The sequence below is a fragment of the Zonotrichia leucophrys genome, chromosome 2 (assembly GCF_028769735.1).
Source record: "Zonotrichia leucophrys gambelii isolate GWCS_2022_RI chromosome 2, RI_Zleu_2.0, whole genome shotgun sequence".
In the NCBI taxonomy this organism is placed as follows: domain Eukaryota; kingdom Metazoa; phylum Chordata; class Aves; order Passeriformes; family Passerellidae; genus Zonotrichia; species Zonotrichia leucophrys.
In genome coordinates, this window is record NC_088171.1 from 139,879,960 (window position 1) to 139,902,216 (window position 22,257).

The window sequence follows — 22,257 nt, forward strand, 5'->3', positions numbered from 1 at the left end:
CATTATTCAGCAATCACAACACCAGAACAGAGAACAGTTAAACACCCTTCAGTGGTATCTTTCACCCTGTGCACAGTTAAATTGTGGAGAACCTTGAACAAAGCATTATCAACATTGAAACACATTAATTCAAAGAAGAATTTACAGCACCATGAAAAATTATTAAACATGTTAGGCTCCATGCAGCCACCTGCTTATCAAATTCCTGTGGTACTGAATACTATGAAGGTGTTCCTGGAGGGAGTTTGCCTAGAAATACTGTACCTATCACACTTCTTCCTAATGTTTTCCCTCTGTTCTACTACATAAGGACCAAAGGAACCATTTAGATTTTAAGTTCCAAAACAGACTAATATATGAGATCAAAATATTAAAAAATTTGGAAATCCAGTATGTCAGAAATTACAGTAATTAAGAATCAGTTGATGTGAAGCACTACTTCTGTACGAAGAAAATCGAGCCTATTTGAAAAGATAATGACAATTGTTTGGACCTGCACATCCTGGCTTTTTTTTGTATATCACAATATACCAGCTGAAAAAAAGTGACTACACAGTCGCCATAAAATCATATTTTCAACATGAGTAGATAAAATCAGGAAAACACATAATAAGAGGTTTTTGTAACAGCTGGCTCTTGTGCTGAAGTAAATTTTTCAACTCCCACAAGAGACATACTGGGTTGCAACTCATATTTCAGCATTCCATGTTTTTTGGGGTTTTTTTTGTACCATGTCTTGAAATAATGAAATCTGTTTTTTCTGTCAGTGATATCACATCAGGGAAATATCAGCAGAAGCATTGGTAAAGACATCAGTTCAGACAGATGTCATTAGTATTCCGTTTTTTCAGATATTCTGACATGACAAAGCAGTATAGTCCCTTTGGTCTGAACCCCAGATCTGAACCAGGCAGACATGGTTCTGTCCAACACTACTCATTCCATGGGCCAAACCACCTTGGAAATGTCTGTGGTTCACTTCAGCTGCAGTATTTCCCTGCCAGCATGATTAAGACCAAATGACTTCTTGTCCTCTTATAGCAGCTTTTGCTGCTACTCTAGGGGTATATGAATATGGTTGCTCAAGAGGGTTTGCCAAGGGAATGATAAAATTATGGAAGTTGTTACTTTAGTTTCTCATGTACAAATGAGCAGGAATGATGAATAGCAGATCCTTTAAGAGTTTCCCTGAAAATGAAATATGTACCACTAAAAGTGTGTTGCTTCTGTCTCTAGTAGTAGAAAAATAAATCCTTTGGTTTTGAGCCTTTCTTTGAAATGTTCTAACTTTATGTTATTGAAAATTTGAAAATACATTTGAAAATAATTTTCAGAAGTTTTCTATAAGTCCCTTTTTAATAAAGATCTAAATTTACAACTAGTAGAGAAACAGTACTTAGAAGTAAGGTGCTATGTCATACACATATCTCCTGTCTATTATGTGAGTTTACAGTATGGAAGTTGTGGACACTACGGAATTTTGTTGGTGATGTCACTTTCCTGCAGTGAGAAGTACATAGAAGAATGCAAAAAACTAAAGGAAAGCATATCCTTAACATATGGCTTTCCTCTACTGTTTTGAAGAAAACACTCTGATCTGAACAGTTGATAATCAGACAAAAAATTAAGTTTGAAGTGAAATAAATATATCTGTATACAGTCATTATTCCATAAAGGACATAAGTAAACAGAAAAATGAACCTGATTTCTCAAGGTCTCATACATGCACTGGAAATTATGTATCAGAGTATTTTAAGAAGAAATTATCTACAGTTTTAATGAGGCTGGGCATTTGAGGCAGTTTTGACTTTGACTAGACAAAGTCAAAACTGGTAGCCAGGTTCTTAGAAACACCAGTGAATCTGAAGTAATCCCTTGAATTGTCATGATGGGAGGAGAGTGTTTTCAGATCTCCCTTCTAATGGAGAAAATATTCCTGAAAAAGTCTTTCTGGCTGATGGAAAGAATGACTACTGAGAAGAGGTTGAGTGGGTAGTTTATTGACTAAACAATTAGGGGTCTATTACAGCCAGCAAGGCATCTTGCTGTTCTGAGGTACTTCTCATTGATGCTGTTAAATTGGTCTGACTGGTGGTTTTAATTACTTTTTAATTATTGTTTTTAATTAAGTGCTGGCTTAAGTGCTATCTGTCAGAGGGATTGCACTTCTGAGTGGCAACCCTGGATTAAAAATGAGTGATTCCTGAAAGCCTACTGCATAACAGCAGTTGTTGATAGGAAGATTAATTCATGGGTTTGTGCTTATTCATTTAAATTATATTTAAATTTTATTTTTAAACAATAAAAAGGGAGATGTCTATGAAAATAAGTATTTTTCTTTATGACACACTTCAAATACAGCATTAGAGAGCTGGAAGGGGTATCACAAGTTCATCTAACCCTTCCAGCCTACCTCAGGGAAAGCACACATTTACTATTCCTGACAGATCCTTGTCCAGCCAGCTCATTGATGACCTGCAACAGACACAAATCTGCCTTTTCCACTGCTTCATCAAAGCCTTTGTAATGGCTACTCTAAATATCCTTCTTGTTCTTCAACTACATTACTTCTACACATGTCCAATTCATCCAAGGAGAACAGAGTATATCATCGCTACCTTTGTGAGCAGCCTTTTACGTGTCTGAAGACTATCACAATGCTCCCTCCCTTCCACTGTACCTATCCCACTCTGTGTTTTCTTCCTGAGCCATGACTTCCAAACCCCACCCTTGCTATTCTCCACTGGATTCTTTCTGATCTGTGTATTTTTTTGCCAACAGTCACTTAAAGAGATTTCTATGCCAGCAAGTGCTGAGTAGAGAGGTTGCTGTGGGTGTTGCAATTCTGCAATATGGTAAATGTTCAGCTCAGCTTCATTTGAAATATGGATTACCAGTACCCAAAAGATGAAACTCTTATGAGATCTCGCTGAAGTAAATGTTAGAAATGTGCATAACTGGACACAGCTGTATGCAACAAGCGATGAGGGATAAAAAGCTGGTGGGACGTCCCATGATGCTGGTGGCATGACACACACGCCACATTTTGCACGCTCCACAGTTTCCCCTCCTGGGAGATGCCACTGCAATATCGGCAGCTGCCCACCCTCGCAAGGAGTCAGAGGCAGCAGAAAGCACGAATTTCCAAAGCAAGTACTTGTTAGAAATAACTGCTTCACAGGAGAAAGGGAAATATAATGAGGAGGGTGAACAAAATTTTTGCATTGTTGAACTGAGGACCTACAAAGTCAGCACAGGTAACGAAAATACTCCAGAGTATTTTTGAAAACAGGCTAAGTGCAGCTCGGTTAAAACAGGCTCTCTCACGCCCATCGACTTAGAGTGACTTTACGCGAGTGACTTCAGGCTTGAGCCGAGGGAGCAGTCTGTGCGAGGACACGTTCCCGGCTTAGCGACACGTGCGGGGTTACACACCCCGCGGAGGGCCGGCTTGCGAACCGCCCTGCCAGCTGCCTCGGGGAAGTTTGCAAGCTCTGGGCTGTCGCGGAGGCAGCCTCGGGTGGGGACACACCGCACGGCCACCGCACCTGTGGCTCCGGGCCCGCGGCTCCGGGGCGGGGCGGACTCGGCCCCGCGGCCCCGCCCGGCCCAGCCCGCGGCCCCCTCAGCACAGGCCCCGCCATGGAGAGGCGCTGGCGCTGCCCGCAGCTCTGGAGCCGGGGAGCGAGCGGAGGCAGCCGGCCGGGGGCGGCACAGCCGGGCGGCGGGCAGGTGAGGCGGGCCGGGGGCGGGGAGCGGCCGGGCGGGCCGGGGGCGGCAGCCCTGCCCAGGCGCTCTGTTCGCGGCGGCTGCCCCGGCGCGGGGCTCGCTCCGGCCGCAGCAGCCCCGGCCCAAGTGCGAGCGCGGGGCGGGAGGGGACGGGCTGGCTAGCGGGCTACTGTCGGGGCGCTGCCCGGAGCGGCCGCTGAAGGCGGCGTTCCGTGGCGTGCCCTGCCGGCGGGTTTCCCCTGCCCCGACCCAGCGGCTGGCGATGATCGCTGAAGCGGAGGGGCCGTCGCGGGCGGACGGTGCCGGCGCGGACAGCACGAGGTGACGCCGCCTCAGGTACCGCGGCTCCTCCGGCATCCTCGCGAGTGCGGGCGGCGCTGGGCTGAGCAGCACCGCCTGACCTCCGCCCAGCTCCAGGCACCGCCCGAGGCAGCGGGGACGGCGCGGTGTCCCTGGCACGGTGGCCAGAGGCAACATTCCGAGCCTGGCGGGGCAGCCTTCTCTGCAGCCGTGTTGTGATTTTGATCCTGGAGAGTGTGGGCTGCTGCTGGCAGCTACAGGATGAAGTCGCCTCCCTGCTGCATGTCTCTTTCTTCCCAAGCATCCTTGGAGGAACCGGGGAGTAGCACATCCCTGGGTTCGCTGGAGTCCAGTGTTTTCTCTAGTGAGGAAGAGCAGGGGCCCCTGCTCCAGAAGGTCATTCCCTCTCTGGACTGCTTTACTATCAATGTAGGAGGCAGCCGCTTTGTGATGTCCCAGCAAACTTTGTCTTGCTACCCTGACACCCGTCTTGGCAAACTGGCAGTAGTGGTCTCTGCTGCCCGGGACGTGGCTTCTGGCCTCCTTGAGCTTTGTGATGATGCCAACCTTGTGGAGAATGAGTATTTCTTTGACCGGAGCTCGCAGGCGTTTCACTACATCCTGAATTACTACCAGACAGGGAGGCTGCATGTGATGGAGCAGCTGTGTGCACTCTCTTTCCTGCAAGAGATCCAGTACTGGGGTTTGGATGAGCTCAGCATTGATTCCTGCTGCAGAGACCGGTGAGTTGTGGGAAGATGAGGCTTCCTCATCTTGTGGATTGTGGGCTAGATGAGTTCCACATCGACTTTCATGCAGAGACCCTCAGATGAGAGATCCAGCAATGGGGATAGGTGAGGTAGCAGGAAAAGTTGTGTGAGTTGAGCCCCAAGTGCAGTGGATGGAGATGTGTTGGGTGAGGTCACAGTTACCACTTACTGTGAGAAAGGTTGCTGGTGAGGTCAAGATAGTGAGACAGTAACAGGAACAGGGTCTGGGATGTCCTGTAGTGGCTTCAAACTGGCCCTGGAAGCTCAAAAGGTTGAAAAGGACAATGCCTGAGATGAAAAGGGTTGTGAAAAGAGAGATGCCCCTTCAATCATTCAGTTTAAGGTTATCATAGAGGGATTGGATGTGGAGTCAGACACAATGCTGGGAGGGTTTGGATCCTGCCCACCTGCGCTTTAATTTTGAAGGATTTCCAAATCCAAGCTGGAGAGGCAGGAGGGGGGCTGGTCACCTGCCAGGCTGAGTGTGGGTGGCATGGCTCCAGGAGGAGCCTTGAAAGGAAGCATCGCACGTGGATGTAGCAGCTTACAGGGAGGGGGCAGCAGCAGCGGGAACATGGCTCGCTGGAGACAAATTATACCAGGCAGTTTGGGAACGAGGTGGGCTTTGACTGAACCACCCCCAGGATGTTTCTGTTAATTCTATTTGCAGTTAATTTCCCACCATATTCAATGTTACTGGTTTTGGTTTTTTAGTATTGAAGAAATGAATTTTCTAAAGAGGGTAACTGCTATTTAGCTATAGCAGTTATGTCAAAATTATTAGAAAGAAGTAATACCATCTCAAAAAGATATTAGTGGTATCCTACCCTAGTATGGTTTAGTTCTTCAGCTGAGAAGATTGGAGCCTAGTTTTCAAACCTTTCTTTTCTGGTAGGTGTAACTGAATGCTCTTACTACTTTAGTGATACACAGAGCTACAGACCTTTTTGACATATGCAGGACTAACTGTATTGAAGACAAAATTGTACAACACCTTTGTCTAAGGCTTGAACTTGACAGCAGTCAAAAGTAAAGATATGACAGAAAAATATTTTTTTAGTGTACTTTGAGTGTTTATGATTGACAAAATTCCACTTTAAATATACTCTTACTCTGACAAAACACTCTATGTATTTATAGTCTGTAAGTTTTACTCTGTACAAATGTTTGTCCACTTTCTGTGAGAGCTGATATATCTAAAGAAAGAAAGATACCTTGTCATCTTAGTCTGTATTGATCAGAAGTTTACTCATGAACTTCAGTTTTACTATTGCATATATGGACCAGTGTAATAAAAAATGGCATACAATTAAATAAATTGAGAACTGTTTAAAAACAGAGGATGTGGTTGTGCCAGGATTGCTTCTAAGAACTCATGTCAGTCGTGCCGCAGATCCTACTGTGGTCAACATGTTCCATATAAATAAATCGCTCTCAGTAAAATTATTCTGCATATAGAATGTGTCACTGATGTGAAATGGGGTAATAGAAGTGTATCATTCAGCAGAAACATGCTTCTGGGGCTCAACAAGCCATAGGCTTGATATTACGGTTTTCTGACTCATATAAGGTAAACTTTAATGTGTATTCTTCTGACTTGCATAGTAAATGATAAGACAAGCATCTGCCTATTGGTATTCAAAATCTCTTGGGGGGTGTTCCTGGGCAGGTACTTCAGGAGGAAGGAGCTGAGTGAAGCCTTAGACATCAAGAAAGATGCAGAAGAACTGGATGCCCAAGATGAAGAAGAGGACTTTTCTGGTAGCCTCTGTCCCAATGTCAGACAGAAACTTTGGGAACTTTTGGAAAAGCCTGGCTCCTCTGCAGCAGCCAGGACGTTTGGCACCTTGTCCATGGTTTTTGTTGTTGTGTCAATTGCCAACATGGCCTTGATTTCAGTAGAGCTCAGCTGGCTGGCCCCAGCCCTGCTGGATGCCCTAGAGTACCTGTGCATTGCGTGGTTCACAGCGGAGTTTGGCCTGAGGCTCCTGTGTGCCCGAGATCGGTGCCGCTTCCTGAGGAGCGTGGCAAACATCATAGACCTCCTTGCTATTCTGCCTTTCTACATCACCCTGCTGGTAGAGAGCCTGTGTGGTGGTGAGAGCTCCCAGGAACTGGAGAACGTGGGGCGCATTGTCCAAGTGCTGAGACTTCTCAGAGCCCTAAGGATGCTGAAGCTGGGAAGACATTCAACAGGTATATTTTGGCCATAGCTGTGATACTTCTCAATTTCACTGCCTGCAATAGTTGTCCTGGGCACAGTCCTCCATTTTGTGTATGCATTGTGTTACACAATCTGTTCGCAGTAATGGCTTTTGAAGATCTTCCTTTTGTACATTGTAGTTGAGTGATAAAGGCCTTCTCCAAAAAATTTTAGCTCTTCAAAAAGCTTTGCATATTGTTTGCATTGAACATTTACATAAACAGACCTCAGTGTTGCATGCTGTAAATCATCCACCAGTCATTCATAGTATGATAAATTTTAAAACATATATATGTTGATTTTATTAGGGAAGAAGCGGAGATCATCAGCCCAGGCTTTTTGTATGTTCCAAGGTCCACTAATGACAGCTTTCGCAATTTTGTCTGTTTAAAAGCATATGTAAAGAATGACATCATGATTTTGTCCATGTCATAGATCCTGAAAACAACCACAGTGGAGAATGTTTCAAGAAAACTGTTTAAAACCTTTGGAGGTGATGTGTTGAGGGGCTCTCTGGCCCCATTGAACCCTCTGGTATTCCAGTGGTATGAGGAGCCCATCAGGGGCTGCTTAGGCAGGGGGAGCTGGGTGCAGGGCAGAGCAGCAGTGCCAGGTTGAGCCAGCGTTCACCAGCTGGTCTGGGGCCCTTAGTGCCCTGGCACTCCTGACAGGTGAATGAACAGCAAGCAGGGGTGGGGTGTAAGGTGAAATGCATTTCTGTGAACCATCTTGTTTGCTCTCTCTGGTGAAAGGAAGGCATAAAAGTTAACACTTTCCAGTGGGAATTTATCTGAGAAAACTGGAAAGCATTAGAAAGTGTTGAATTTCCTCTTGCATTTCCCCTGATTTTATTACTTCTTTGTGGCATGTGCATGCCTGGCTATATGAAAGAATAAAAACTGTCTTGGCATTTTCAAAATGATTCTCTTATGTACCCACCTAAATCAGTGGAGAATATGGTGCTGAATTTTACAGAAGAAATGTTCAGCCAACGCTAGTAGCTTTGAAAAATTAAATCCTAATAGTAAATCATGATCTCTGTCCTGCAATATTAGCTGTTCTGAAGACAGTGATGACTGTTCTTGAAAAGCACCCAATGTGCCTTTTCAGAATTTCCAGCCATGAAGCAGGAATGGTTTGATGCCTGTCCATATTTTTGGAGAGCCCTCTCTGTAAACTGGCCCAAATTCAGCAGGAGTTACAGTGTGCTCACAGCAGCAGAGTGTGTCTTATTTTTGTAACCACTTAAAGGTAGTAAACCTGCCTGCCAGTGGCAGGGAGTAGCTTTGATACTACTTATAAGCATAGTCATAGTGGTTTGGGAAACATCTTAATCTTACTCTCTGCACTAGATTATGCCTATACTGATGCATAACAGTCCCTTAGAAAGCAGTTGAGAGAAAGTTTGTAATGATTCAGTCTGGCAATTTTGCTTTATTACAAGTTTTGCAGGGTTTGGTAGAGGTTTTTTGCAATTCTGTTACCCACTTTTGATGGTACTTGTGATGTGAATGCCACCCTCTCTAACTGTGTTTTGAAAATAAGAAAAATATTTTATCTCTTCAGGGCACTTTTGTGCTGACTAACAAAATGGTCATACAAAAGTATGTTAATTCAATTTAAGTTTCCAGTTAAATGCAATTTACTCTTACAGAGTGAATGTGTTCATCCTGTCACTCAGTTCTGTGGCTCTATCAGCTTGAAATGAGATGTTTCAGATATTTGTATAACTGCTAACTTCAGGCAGACATACTTTCAAGGGTGGTCTAAACACTTAGGTTTATATATTCTTAAATTAATTATTCCATATTTACCACAGTTTACATCACAATATTGAGTGATATTGAATTTAATAGTACCATGTCAGGTAAAAGTGAATTAATTTCATAAAAATATAGTATCGTGATCTGGAGGTGTGCTGTCTTCTTTTTACTGGAATCAAAATGCCAGTTTCAAGGTACAAGAAGCAACACATGTATCAATTTAAGCCAGTTGGAGCAGTGTTACCATCATTGTCTTGCTTCTTTGGTAGGTCAGTTGCTGCCTGCTTAGTTCCAGAGTGTTAAAGCAAATCTGTATGACTTAAATGTAGAAACTCAGTGTTTTGATCTCCTGTCCAAAGTGTGTTTATGTGCTTCTAAATACATCCTTTACCAGAGCTCCTAATACAAGAGCCTCATCTTTATCATGCATAGAGACCATTTTCCTTGCACATCCCTAGGCAGTACTGATAACCTCAGTGTTCAGGGCAGCTCTCAAAGCTCTTCTTGCTCTCTTGCCTTGGATCTGACAGGTGCCTTCCAGTGAGGCTTCTCTCCAACTTCCTACACTCTCAGACCTGACAAAGCTTCAGGTACTGCTCAGTTATTTCATGTGGCAAGATGAATACAAGAGCAGAAGATTTGTGTCTGAAGCCAGCAGCTTCTCTTTCAGCAAGGAGGGGTGTTCACAGCCACAAGGAGAACACACCTCTGTGCTACTTTATGGAGCCATAGCAAAGCTGGGATCACAACAGCAGCCTGGCCCTGCTGTCAGGGGGAGGAATGAGTGAGGTAAAAAAACATCAGTTCTTTTCTTCTCTTTCAAGAAATAGCAACTTAACCCTTTCTGTGGGACAAGAACAAGAATGAAAATAAGAAATGAAAAAAAGTAATTTCTGCCCCTTTGGAAGCTGAAGCCAGCTCACTTGAGGGATGTGATCTTAAAAACACTCAGGCTAGACTGGTGTGAGTGTGCAGCTACTTATGCTAAGTACTGTACTTCATCAAGGAACCACTGAGAAATCAGTAGTACCTCTGTCCATAAATTGTGTAGCTAGAGGGCAAGACTACTTCTCCAACATATCAAAATTATGTATTTTAGTAACTTCAAGAAGAGAACTGAAGCTGCATTTGTCATGTTCTCAGATGCTCCTCAGCTGTTGCCTTGCCCCAGGACCATGTTTCCAGGGACCTTGCTGTTCTCCTCTGGGAAGCACATACAGAGGGATTTCTTGAGGAGAAGTAGGGTATGAGCATCTTACTTGCAAAGGCAATGAGCATGTCTTTGAGAGAAGACCATAGCATATTTAAGGCTGTTGTGCCTCTAGAGTCATGTAAAGTTGAAACTTCAACACTTTCTGTGTTAAAACATTACAGTTGTTTAAGCACTGTGTAAACTGAAGCTTCTGATTATCAGCTTGTATTGCCAAGTCACTTTGGACAAAAAAGAGATAGAACTTGACCTGCATGGCAGAAATGCTTCCTCTTCCTCTTACCAGAGCTGGGGCTGCTTGCCAGCCTCACACCAACTCTGTTAAAGCACCTTAGCACCTTCCAAGCATGAGTAACCAAGCTGTCACAGCTCCTGGCAAGGAGTTCTCATGAGAAGCTGTAAGACTTGCTGAGGTGTCTGTGCTGGGACAGCCCTAGTTTGGCCATGTGCCAGGACTCAGAGACATTTTTAAAGGGTACAAAGTAATATAGTAGCATACTTTATACATGTCATTGCACCAACTGATTCCCTTTAGGATGAGTTGTGGAGTCCAGTAACTTCTCTGATTCATGGATTTGCCTAGTAATGTTTCCTGACTTCATTTAAAGACATGAATAATTATATCTTAATTTTAGATTAGTACACTAGAACTAAAAATAATAAAAAGAAAAAATCAGACCCTGAACAGTTAGAATAACTAGTCATAGGAAAAATCAGAGTGTCATCATTGTGATACAAAGATTTAACAGTTACTGTTCTTTTCCTCCTTATTTTAATCTATTTTATGTGAAATATTTGCTTTTTATTTTAGCTACAATACTATCAAGATTCATCATAAGGTACAAGCTCTGGCTTTTATAGTATTCATTTATGCTTTGAAAAGAAGTCCTACAGGGGTAATTTTAAATTGTACCTTCTTCCTAGCTCACCTGAAAGGACTTACTCTTCTGCCTTGTTCAGTAGGAAGTTTTACAGGGCAAGGGCTCATAGGGTTCCTTGGAAATGAGAATTTGATCTGAGTTCTTGCAATTATCTCACAGAGCTTTTGCTCTGCTTATATTAATGTTTCCAAAATATGAAGGCAGTCATATTTACAGAGAAAAGATTTCAGTGTTGTATCTCATTCCCTTTGTGTTAAAGATTTAATCTATATCATTGTAATAAACATTCTACAGATCATAGTTATAGTAATGTAAGATCTCAGTATGGGTAAGTTCTTTACTGGAGTTCGTAGCAGATAGCATTGGAAGAAAACTCCAACATTGCCTCCAAACTCTACTGTGTACCTCCAGTTTTGTTGTACATAAAACTTCTGAAATCCATTAAACCTGCAGGGGAAAAGAAAGAGCCAAAAGCAAGAAGTGTTAACATCTTGTTGTTTGAGATTGTCAGACAGTCAAATTCCCTATAACAATAACGAGCACATGAAGTCTGCAAGCAGAGCCAGAGCCTCAGTAAGCTGTTTTGCAAACACTAGTTTAGTGAGAAATATACCTGTGAAGAGTAATTCATAGGCATTATGTTGTTCTCATTTATTAGAGAAAGCATCTCACATTTTTTAAAGAACAGCATTAAAAACTAATCCAAAGTAATTTAAAAGATAATTTCAGTCTCCTGTGTGCCTCAGCTGAATTGGTACCCTGTTATCTTCCTTCTTTCTTTCTGTGTGCAATATTTATCCATTGCACTACTTTTGGATTTACTTTCCTGCTCACTTTTGTGGGGCAGTCTAGCCTAGAAGCAGTGGCTCTAACAGGAATATAGGGGGTTATGGAGAGTGGTCACAGGCTCGTGGGCAAAAGGACTGATGCAGAACATAGTCAATTAACAGGATTCATGCTTGCATTGAGAGGATATGCTTTGCTGCTTGCTTTGCTACCTTGAGTTTGGCACAAGTGCATCTGTTACTGGAAAACCTTTTAGTTTTGATCTCTACAGTGCAAGGTAGCTTGGGCAGAAGGAAGAAGGGTCAAAGAGAGTCTGTGACAATTACAAAAGGATTGAAAACAGTCCTCAAAGAAAAAGTTGAGTGAACTGAACTGGGGTCTCACTCAGCAACACAAATTTGGTAACTAAGGGATCCTAGATCCAAGAGAAAAATATGACATTGGCTGGAAAACAGAGGCTTGGCACATTTAGTCTCCAAATATAAAGCAGGTGTTTTTAGTGTGTTTTTAAGTAGTTTCGAGTGGTGCTAGATCTTCTCTTATAGCAAATTAATAAATCAAGATAGTTTAGTTTGTCTAAATTATATGTGTATATAGTTCAGATGATAAGTAATAAGAATTCCTATGGTCTATATTAAGAAAATACGAATGATGTCAGGTGTTCAGTCTCTAACACTGTGATCTATTTATGTAAATCACTTTTTCTCAGCTTCTGCTTAGAGCAGCGCCTCTTTTTAGCCTACCAGGGTCAGTGCCTCATTAGACCAGCAGAGAGATGTGGTGGTCAGAGGCCATTATGAGCAATAACCATGAAATAAGAGTGTTTTCAATTCATGGTGAAGTGAGGAAGAGGTCAACAAAACCTCTAACATGGATTTCCAGCAGGCAGGACTTGGCCTGTTCAGGACACTGGTTCAGAGAGTCCCTTGGGAAACAGGCCCCAGGGCTCCAGAATGGCTGGACATACTTATAGAAAGAAGTCTTAAACGCTCAGGAGCAGGCAGTACCTATGTGCCTTAAGGGAAGCCAAGGAGGAAGAAGAGCAGCCTGGATGAACAGGGAGTTTCTTCCAGAATTCAGAGAAGATAAGAGAGTTTATGACTTTTGGAAGAAGGAGAGTAACTTGGGAAGAGTACAGGGATTTCATTAGGTCATGTAGAGAGAAAATCAGAAAAGCAAAAGCTCAGCTAGAACTCAGTCTGGCCACCAGTGTGAAAGGTAGTAAAAAGTGGGTTTATAAATACATTACCAACAAAATGAGGGCCAAGGAAAATCTCTGTCCTTTATTGGTTGTGGAGGGGGGGGTAACATTATCACCAAGGATGAGGAGAAGGCTGGGGTACTTAATATCTTCCTTGCCTCATTGTTTAACAGAGAGAGTGGATATCCTCATGGCAGCCAGCCCCCTGGTAGACAGGGATGGGAAGCAGAATAGACCCCTGCAATCCAAGAGGATGTAGTTAGTGACCTGCTGTGCCACTTAGACACTCACAGTTCTATGGGGCCACATGGGATTCATCCTAGGGTGATGAGGGAGCTGGCAGGATGGCTTGTCACCATGCTGGCCGTCATTTATGCCTTCATTGACCAGGGAGGTCCTAGGTAACTGGAAGCTAGCAAATGTAATGCCCACCAACAAGAAGGGTCAGAAGGAGAATCCAGGGAACTACAGCCCTCATCGTGGTGCTGGGGAAGATTATGGAGCAGATTATCTTTAGTGTGATCTTGTACATGGCAAGTACAGGACAACCAGGGGATCAGGCCCAGCTCTGGGCTTAGGAAAGGACAATTTAGCCAAGGCTTGGTCATCCTGATCTTTTATGACTACATTGCCTGCCTAGTGGATGAGGAAAAGGTTATGAGTGTTGCCTACCTGGGTGGCAATAAAATCTTTGACGCTGTCTCCCACAGCATTCTACTGGAGAAACTGGAGGCCAATGGCCTGAACAGATGCTCTCTTTGCTGGGGTAAAAACTGGCTGGAGGACTTGCCCCAGGGAGTGTTAGTGTATGGTGCCACATCCAGTTGGTGGCCAGTGACTAGTGGAGTCCCCAAGGCTCAGTATTGAGACAAGTGTCGCAGACATTTTTTCATAGAAATCTTTTCTTTCACATTTGTCCATCTTCTGGGAAGCAGAGCCCCAGAAGAAGAATGTAAACAATTGTTATCAGCTGCTGTGAAATGTAGCAGGTGCCCCTGTGACTGGCTCATCTTCCATGTGTACCATTAAAGGCCAATCACAGGAGCAGCTCAGGGACAGATTCCCTGGACACAGAACTTTGTTATTCATTCCTTCTATTCTATTCTTAGCTGAGCAGCTCTCTGCAACTTCTCTTCTTATTCTTTTTAGTATCGTTATAATGTATTATATATCTTATATAAATAAATCAAGCCTTCTGATCAAGAAACAAGATTCTCGTCCTTCTCTCACCCCAGTGACCGTCTAAGGCCACTGTAATAGACAAGTCCTGTGTAATATCTTTATTAATTATCTGAATGAGGGATCCAGGTCAGTTTGTAGACAACACTAAGTTGGGTAGAAGAGTTGATGTGCTGGAGGATACAGCAGGGTTCTGCAAAAGAATCTGGACAGGCTGGATAGATGGGCTGAGACCAACAGTATGGTGTTCATTAAAGCCAAGTTCTGGGTTCTGCACTTGCATCACAACAGCCCCTGCTGCAGTGCAGCAGGCTGAGGGAAGAGTATCCGAAAAGGATCTGGGTGTGATGAGCCAGCTGTGCCCAAGTGTCCACAAGGGCCCAGGCATCATGGCCTGGGTAGTGTGGCCAAGTGGACTAGGGAATTATTTATCACTCAGTACTCAGCACTGGGAAGCCTCAAATCCTGTATCCACTTCTGTACCCCTCACTACAAGAAAGACTTGGGGGTGCTGGAGCACGTCCAGAGAAGGGCAATGAAACTGGTGAGGATCAAGAGAGTAAATCATATGAGGAGTGGCTGAGGGAACTGGGGTTGTTCAGCCTGGCGAAAAGGAGGCTCAGGGGGAACCTTATTGCTCTCTGCCTCCTACCTGAAAGGAGGATGTAGCTAGGTAGGGTCAGCCTCTCCTCCCAGGCATCAAGCAACAAGAAAAAACAGCCTCAGGCTGTACTGGGGAGGTTCAGGTTGGACATCAAGAAGAATTTCTTCATGGAAAGGGTGGTTAAGCTTTGAAATGGGCTGCCCAGGGAGGCGATATAGTCACAGTCCTGGAAGTTTTGAAACAACTGATGTGTCACTTTGTGCTATGGTTTAGTTGACAAACTGGTGTTGAGTTAAAGGTTGGATTGGATGACCTTGGAGGTGTTCTCTAATCTCACTGAATCTGTGATTCTCAAGACATGTTCACCCACATTCAAAGAAAATATAAAGCAGTCAGCCTTTAAGTAAGAAATTTTTTGCAAAGATATAATGACAGCTACATGAATCAACCTACTGACAGCATTTCTTATCTTTCAGGCTTGCGGTCCCTTGGGATGACTATTGCTCAGTGCTATGAGGAGGTTGGCCTTCTGCTTCTTTTCCTCTCTGTAGGAATCTCTATATTTTCCACTGTGGAGTACTTTGTTGAACAAGGTGTGCCAGGCACAACTTTCACAAGTGTACCTGGTGCTTGGTGGTGGGCAACAACTTCCATGACAACAGTTGGTTATGGTGACATTAGACCAGACACTACCATTGGTAAGGTAGTAGCCTTTATGTGTATACTATCAGGAATACTGGTTTTGGCTTTGCCAATAGCTATAATAAATGACCGTTTTTCTGCCTGTTATTTTACTCTGAAGATAAAAGAAGCTGCTCTTCGGCAGCGTGAAGCTTTAAAGAAACTCATGAAGAACTCATCCAGCGATTCAAATATCAACGTGAATTTGCGAGACATATACGCACGCAGTGTCATGGACATGTTGCGGTTAAAAAGCAGAGAGAGAGCAAGTACAAGGAGCAGTGGTGCAGATGAATTTTGGTTTTGACTTTGAGTGTGATGATTTTTGGTTTTGGCTTTCAAGTTATTTAACCTTGTGTAGCACATAGACTACTTCAGAAATTTAGTATTAAATATCTCTTTTTTTATTATTTGCCACACAGTGTATTTGCTTTTCCAGGTGGAGTTTTACTTACTTGGACAGACTGAAATATCTATTGTACACAAAAGGCAGAATTCATAACATGGAATCTCTCAAGGAACTCTAAAACCTGCTTTCAGGACTGGATCATGGTAGGTGAGATAGGAAATAACGGATCCATAAAAGTAAAACAATGATGCAAGCATTTGTCTAATGTAAATCCCTACTAATGTATCATAATAAAGTCTTGGTGAAAATTGCTACAGTGTTTTGAATTTTAAACATCTGGTTTTGTATTTGCACTTGAAGAACAAAAGTCAAAGTCATTAAGGAAAACTGAAAAGGGAAGTCTAAGAAACAGAAATATTGATTAAATTTAGGATGACATACCTATAACTAGCTTAATCTTGATCCCCTTTCTTATCTCCATCTTCTATGAAAAAAAGTCATTCTGGGGTAGCATGAGGGTTGGGGGGAGGGAGGAGGGGGTGGGTTTGGAATTTCCTCATTTACAGAGAAGCAAAGGGCTACCAGATACATAATGGATATTAGGAGATAGATGGAAGTATCAAGGAGATGAGAGATCTATAGCAAAGTATGAAACAGTCATTTAATAAGTGCCATAATATAGAACAACCATCTGTAGTTGCTTCAGAAGTTGCAGGAGCTAATACAGTCTTTGCAATACAGAAATAATTTACAAACTTAGTTTAAACTATGTCTTCTCTATATGTTTTGATTCCCATAACTTATTTTTTTAGTTAAGTCGTTTCTGTGCTCAAGTAAAGTCACCACTGGATAACAGGAGAAGCAGAAATTGTAAAAGATAACAAGCTAGTGATTTCTCTGTCTCCCATTAAAATTGTAGGTATTCCAAGTGAACCAGAATTTTAAAAATATATTTATTTTCACTGATACATTATTAGAAAAATGCTTCATTAAAATATTTTGTTTCAAAGGAAAAATGAGCACTTTTTGGACTGAATGCTTACTTCATGTAGTTATCAAGGTAAAAACCTAAAATAATCAAAGGTATTTTTGGTCTAATTTCTCACCACCCACCTCTCCAGTGGCCCAATACCACTCTTAGCAAATAAAGCTTTTCTTTAATATAATTTCACTAATCTAGACTATGACAGTCCCATAGAATGCATATAACTCAGCTAGTAGGTTAAATTTAAAAATTCACAAACCTCTCACATTTCACATTTCTTTTGGGCAATATAAATACTGAAAAGACACATCTATTAACTGTGTGTTATTAAGTTTTATCTATTTATGTATATTGAAGGCTTAAACTACATTTAAGCATATATGAATGGGTGGAATCACCCAATTTTAATAAACATTGAATAATACTTGTTTTGAAATACGAGTGTGTTTTTCTGTTATTCTCTGTAAATAATGGTGTAAACATAACACAGCAACCAAGATTTTCAAGGCACCTTGGTGCAAACTTGTAGGAGGGAGCAGTCTGTAGGAGTGATGAGGGGTTGCACGGTCAGGACAGATGGAGACAAGAGGTCTCTGAAGCCAGGTCGTGGAACTTGTGGTTTATTGCAAAGGGCCTGGGTGCAGGGCCCTGCTGGGAGCTGCCAGCCACAGCTCGGAGCAGGCCTGAAAGAAAAAAGGGGTAGAGAGGATGAGAGGGTAAGAGAGCAAGAGCATAAGAGAGTAAAAGGGGTAAGAGTGTAAAAGGCAAGAGAGCAAAGTTCTCATTACAATACAATAAATCATCTTCTGTGTTGAATATTCTGATTCTCACTAACTAATTTAGTACAAATCTTATAGCATTTCTATACAGCCTATAAGAATCACTACATTACTATACTCTGCTACATTTTAAACTCTAAAAGCTACACTTTGGACCCCTTCTGCCAAGGTGGCAGGGTCTGCTCAGACTCTTGGACCTGCCTGCAAGCAGAGGGTATTGTTTCATCAAAAGGGGATTACCTTCGGCTGGCCACACTCTTGTTTTCCTGTTGTTCACTAACTAAGGGATCTCAAAGCTTGCTTTCATTTCAATCTCACTTATAGTTTCTATATTCTCAAAATCTTTTGCCAGACAATCATATTTATAAGGCTTTCCTGTTTAATCTTCCCTAACACAAACTGAGCAGGATTTTGCATGATACTTCTGATTTGTCATTGGCATCAGTGAGCATTTTGATTTGGGAGCAATGCAGCACACAAAACTGTCACCAGGGTCAGAAGGAAGATAAACACTGGATACCACCAGAGATTGCCTAGGTGTGAAAATTATTAGGGTGGGTTATTCTGTGGTAAACAGAGAGCAACTGTATTATCACAGTATTCTCATTTCCCCAGATACTCTATGAATCCACCACAAAACTCCCAGTGATGTCCAGGAGACAAAATTAATTCTGCAGGGGAAGGTCTGGTGCAGCCCACTCTAGGTTATTATTTCATAGCTCTTTGGAGCAGGAAGTCTCTCAGGCTGCTCAAATTGTACAGTCTGTTTCTCATTCAAAAGTCATTCTAATTATAGAGAATTAGGAAGAAGCTTTCATTGTGGGAAGGCTGTTTTGTAATGTCTTTTGTGCTGTCTTGTACAGCATCTGATCTGTATTTGAGAAAGGAAATGCAGTCAGATAGCTGATTGATTCTCTTTAGGGAAAGGCTGCTTTATTGCATCCTGTGCTTTTTGTGACGGACTCGAAAGAATGAGAGAAATATTCTGGGATGTATTTGTGGATTCACTCCTTTGACCATCTCTGGAGATGATTTCCTAGAAATGCCCATGGGAGAAACGTGCTCAGGCTTTTTCAAGCAGTTGCTTTGGCCTCTGTTTTCAGGCCTCTTGATTTTAAAATCAGTCTCCCAAGCAGTGATTGTCAATCATGTTGTTTACACAAAACAGCCATCTTTCACGTTATGGGCTGAGACTAGCAAACCTTTTTACAGAGGAAGGCCAGTTCTGCTTTCAGCTCTTACAGACAGAAGGACCAGAGCATTCATACTGAGAAACACGCAGTACAGGACATCACAACTCTAAAAAAATGAAGGTACACTATGTATGTGCTACCAGAGATTTGGGAAATAGCTCAGCCACCACTAAAGCACCAAATTAAGAATGTAACTTTGCTATCTTTAGAAAATCCCACTAAAGACAAGAAGCTACCTTTTGTCCTCACTTCTGTTCTGCCATCCTGCAGCAGACTTGGCAGACATGACTGGTAACATTGGCTGAAAATTGAGTATTTTAGCTCTAAGTACCGAGTATTTTTACAAACTGACATCAAGGATTGTAGCTGCAGCACATAGAAAGAAGCCCTGCAATTATCTTTGTTCCCTAATACAAGAATTAGTAATAGTGAAAATTATAGAAATATATAGAACAGTTGGAGTAGAAAAGGATCTTAAAGGTCATCTGGCTCCAACCCCCTTGGTGTAGGCAAGGACAGCTTCCACTTGAGCAGGTTGCTCAAAGTCCCATCCAGTCTGGCCTTGAACACTTCCAGGGATGGGACATCCACAGTTTCTCTAGGTGTGTGTGTCGACACAAGCAGGCAGGTGGGACAGCCACAAAGTCACTGTTAGAATGTAAAGAGTCTATTTATTCCTGTTTCCTTGCTTTCAGGGGGACCCTAAAAGCAGCACCTGGGCAAAAGTTCATAAAGAAGACACAGGCACCTTTAAACTTGCATGCTAGTGAGTCACTGGCCTGCTGTTGACTCAGGCTGCAAGGTCACTTGATTGATTTACAGTCCTCCTTGACAGTTTAATTCATATCTTCCAACACTGGGCAATTTTACTACCCTCATTGTGAAGAATTTCTTCCTAAAATTAAATCTAAACCAACCTCTTTCAGTTTGAAGCCGTTCCCCCTAGTCCTGTCACTACATTTGCCTTGCAAAAAGTTCCTCTTCAGCCTTCTTTTAGGAGCAAAAACTTCAATGTAGACAAACAGTCTGAAAAATCTTTCATTTTTGTTTATAGATGCTTGGGGACAGCTTTTCCTTTGGGCCAGTGTAGTCCAAACCCACCAAAAATTTTTAAACATCACTAAAATTGTTGTCATTTTTACTTTGAAGAAAGGATCCTGGGTTACATTAGGCAGAGCATGGCCAGGAGGTCAAGGGAGCCAGTCCTGCTCCTCAGTCTGATGACACAGATCTGGGTGATGTGTCCAGTGCTGGGCACTCCAGCACAAGAAAACAGGGACAGGTTACTGGGCGTACTCCAGCAACAAAGTGGAGGGCCAGGCTGCAGAGATCAGCACATTGGGAAACCCTTGAGTCCAGGAGGGACAGGTGTGCTGATCACTGAGAGGGAGGGATTTATCAATTCTGGGGTGTTTTAGAAAGGTATTTAGAAATTCATGTCTGCTAGTATTTTACATATTACTTCTTGTAGTGATTTTGATCTTGATCATTGACTTTCAGTGATCACTTTAATTATTGTGTTGTTAGTAAGTTAATAAACCACTTCAAACTTGATTTGATATAAACTATGTAAATTAAGCAGTTTTTCCTTCAGAGAGGAATTTTGCTGGTCAAGTCTGAGCTTGTGGTATTGCACATGGCAAATATGGTTGAGAACAAGAAAGAGCAAAAAGGAAAGGAGAAAGTTAAGAGTTTTGTAAAGTAATTTAAGTTTTCTGACATAGCTAAGTGTTTTCTTCTTGTTATGATTGATGAGTGGCATGTTTTTCTTATTTGCTACAGCATTGTCCTCTCAAAGCTCCATTGAAGTATCCATGCACAAACACAGCTTTAGCAGGACACATCTCTGTAGAGATGCTCACCACCCAAACCGTGCTGGAGCAGCTGTTGCTGATGCCTCCAGACACAGCTGTCTGTGCTCTCCCTCACAGCCTCACTGCAGAAACGGCAGAGCAGGCTGCAGTCACACCTCTGACTGCAGACAGGGCTCTGGGGGCTTGGAAAGGTCATTCACCAAAGAGGAAGGCTGCAGTTAATTATGTCTGTAAGACTGAAATGCCTTATTCAATTACAACCTCTTGTCAATAAGGGGTTTTCTTTTGAGAGAGAGAGTTTTAATGAGTCCTGTAATAATTGCAGTTTTTCCTTTTGTATAAACACAAATACTAGAAGTCACGTACATCTCCAGACCAAAGCACAGCTGCCACAGACTCTGTTTGTAGCAGTTTGGATGCATTTAAATTTGGTAACTAGTGAGCTTGATCAGTCAATAACTGAAATCATTCCTTTATAAAATGGGTTTTAATTAAACACTAATCTGAACAATTCAGTTATAATTACTTGTTGTTTTTTGTTGTATATGAAATAGAATATTTTCTGAAAAAAGGTATGACCCTCATGTATAGGGCTGGCACTTCTGCTAGAGAATGGCACTGTCAGCAGGAGGAGCACAGTCCATTTTACCTGTGCGTCTCACTTGCATTGTTGAAAGTGAGCAGACACATCCCTTCCCACAGAAAAACAGGAGAGAAATTTAGGGCAGGTGGGTTTTGTCTGCTGTCCTATTATAGGATTTCTACATGAAACAAAACCAAAAAAATCTAAACTTACAACAAAGCCTATTTAAAGGTATTTGGGGTACTATTACATGTTTTATTTATGTTGCATTTCTGCTTTACAGACACCAGGAGCCCCTTTAGCTGGGGTGAGGATAAGGAAGGAATCCCACCTAATGGCATAAAAACAGGCCCAACCTCAATGTAAACCTCAATGTAAACCTCAGTTGTTCCCAGTCTTTCTCAGACCCCCAAGAAACAGCTGGTGAGATGGATTTACCACATACAAGAGAATCTAGAACAACCTGAAGTTAGGTTGGGTCTTATAAGAAGACCCAACAGTTGTTTTCATCTAAGATTATGTGAAAGACCTTTATAACAGCTTCTGCAAATTAAATCCTCTTCTTCTCAAGAAAAGAAAGACCATGCAGATGTAAGATTTTCTCTAAATATCCTCAATTCTGTACAGCTTTCAATAAAATGAAAAGTGCTTGTAAGTCACGTAGCATTACTGTGTGGTCCTGCAATTCATTTAATTTCATTTCTTATGGTTTACTCACAAAGACAGTTCTATTTGCAACTCTACAGCAGAGATAGATGCTGGGAAATGGCACAAGTGTGCATGACTCTTCACTACCTAATGCATGAACATGTTTCTCAGTAGAACTTGAAAAGCAGTTCAGAACGTCCTCTTGCAATTGCCATAAAAACAAGCACAGTGAATTGACTTGTCCTAAACACATTTTTCAACACAACAAAAAAAGGCAACTGGCTTGGACGTATTTAAAAGTAAACTAATGAATTCACTCTTTACAGATTTCTGAATTGTAACTCTCAGCTTGAGGTATGAAATATATTATGCAATTCAGATGTCAAATTATAAAAAAGCATTCCAAGATGAACATGTCTTTGTTTAAGAACTGCTCTCCAGTGAAGCAACATCCATAAACTCTTAGCTTTTTTTTTGTTCTAAACCAGCAACATCATCACAGCCTTTGAAAACTGCCAGTTTCAGGCTCCATGCAATCACTCTGTAGCTATTCTGATGTGTGTTAGATGCTACAGTGATAAAAGTTATTACTACTGAAA

The 22,257-nt window shown here is 42.2% G+C and overlaps 1 protein-coding gene across 1 annotated transcript; it reads left to right on the forward strand.

Annotated features, from left to right (window-relative positions):
- Positions 1-3,851: 3,851 nt before the first annotated feature.
- On the forward strand, positions 3,852-15,831 carry KCNV1 (potassium voltage-gated channel modifier subfamily V member 1). The gene is made up of 3 exons (XM_064703603.1): positions 3,852-4,772; positions 6,469-6,995; positions 15,103-15,831. Exons 1-3 carry the CDS (start codon positions 4,291-4,293, stop codon positions 15,612-15,614), a joined length of 1,521 nt encoding a protein of 506 aa, XP_064559673.1. The 5' UTR covers positions 3,852-4,290; the 3' UTR covers positions 15,615-15,831.
- Positions 15,832-22,257: the final 6,426 nt, after the last annotated feature.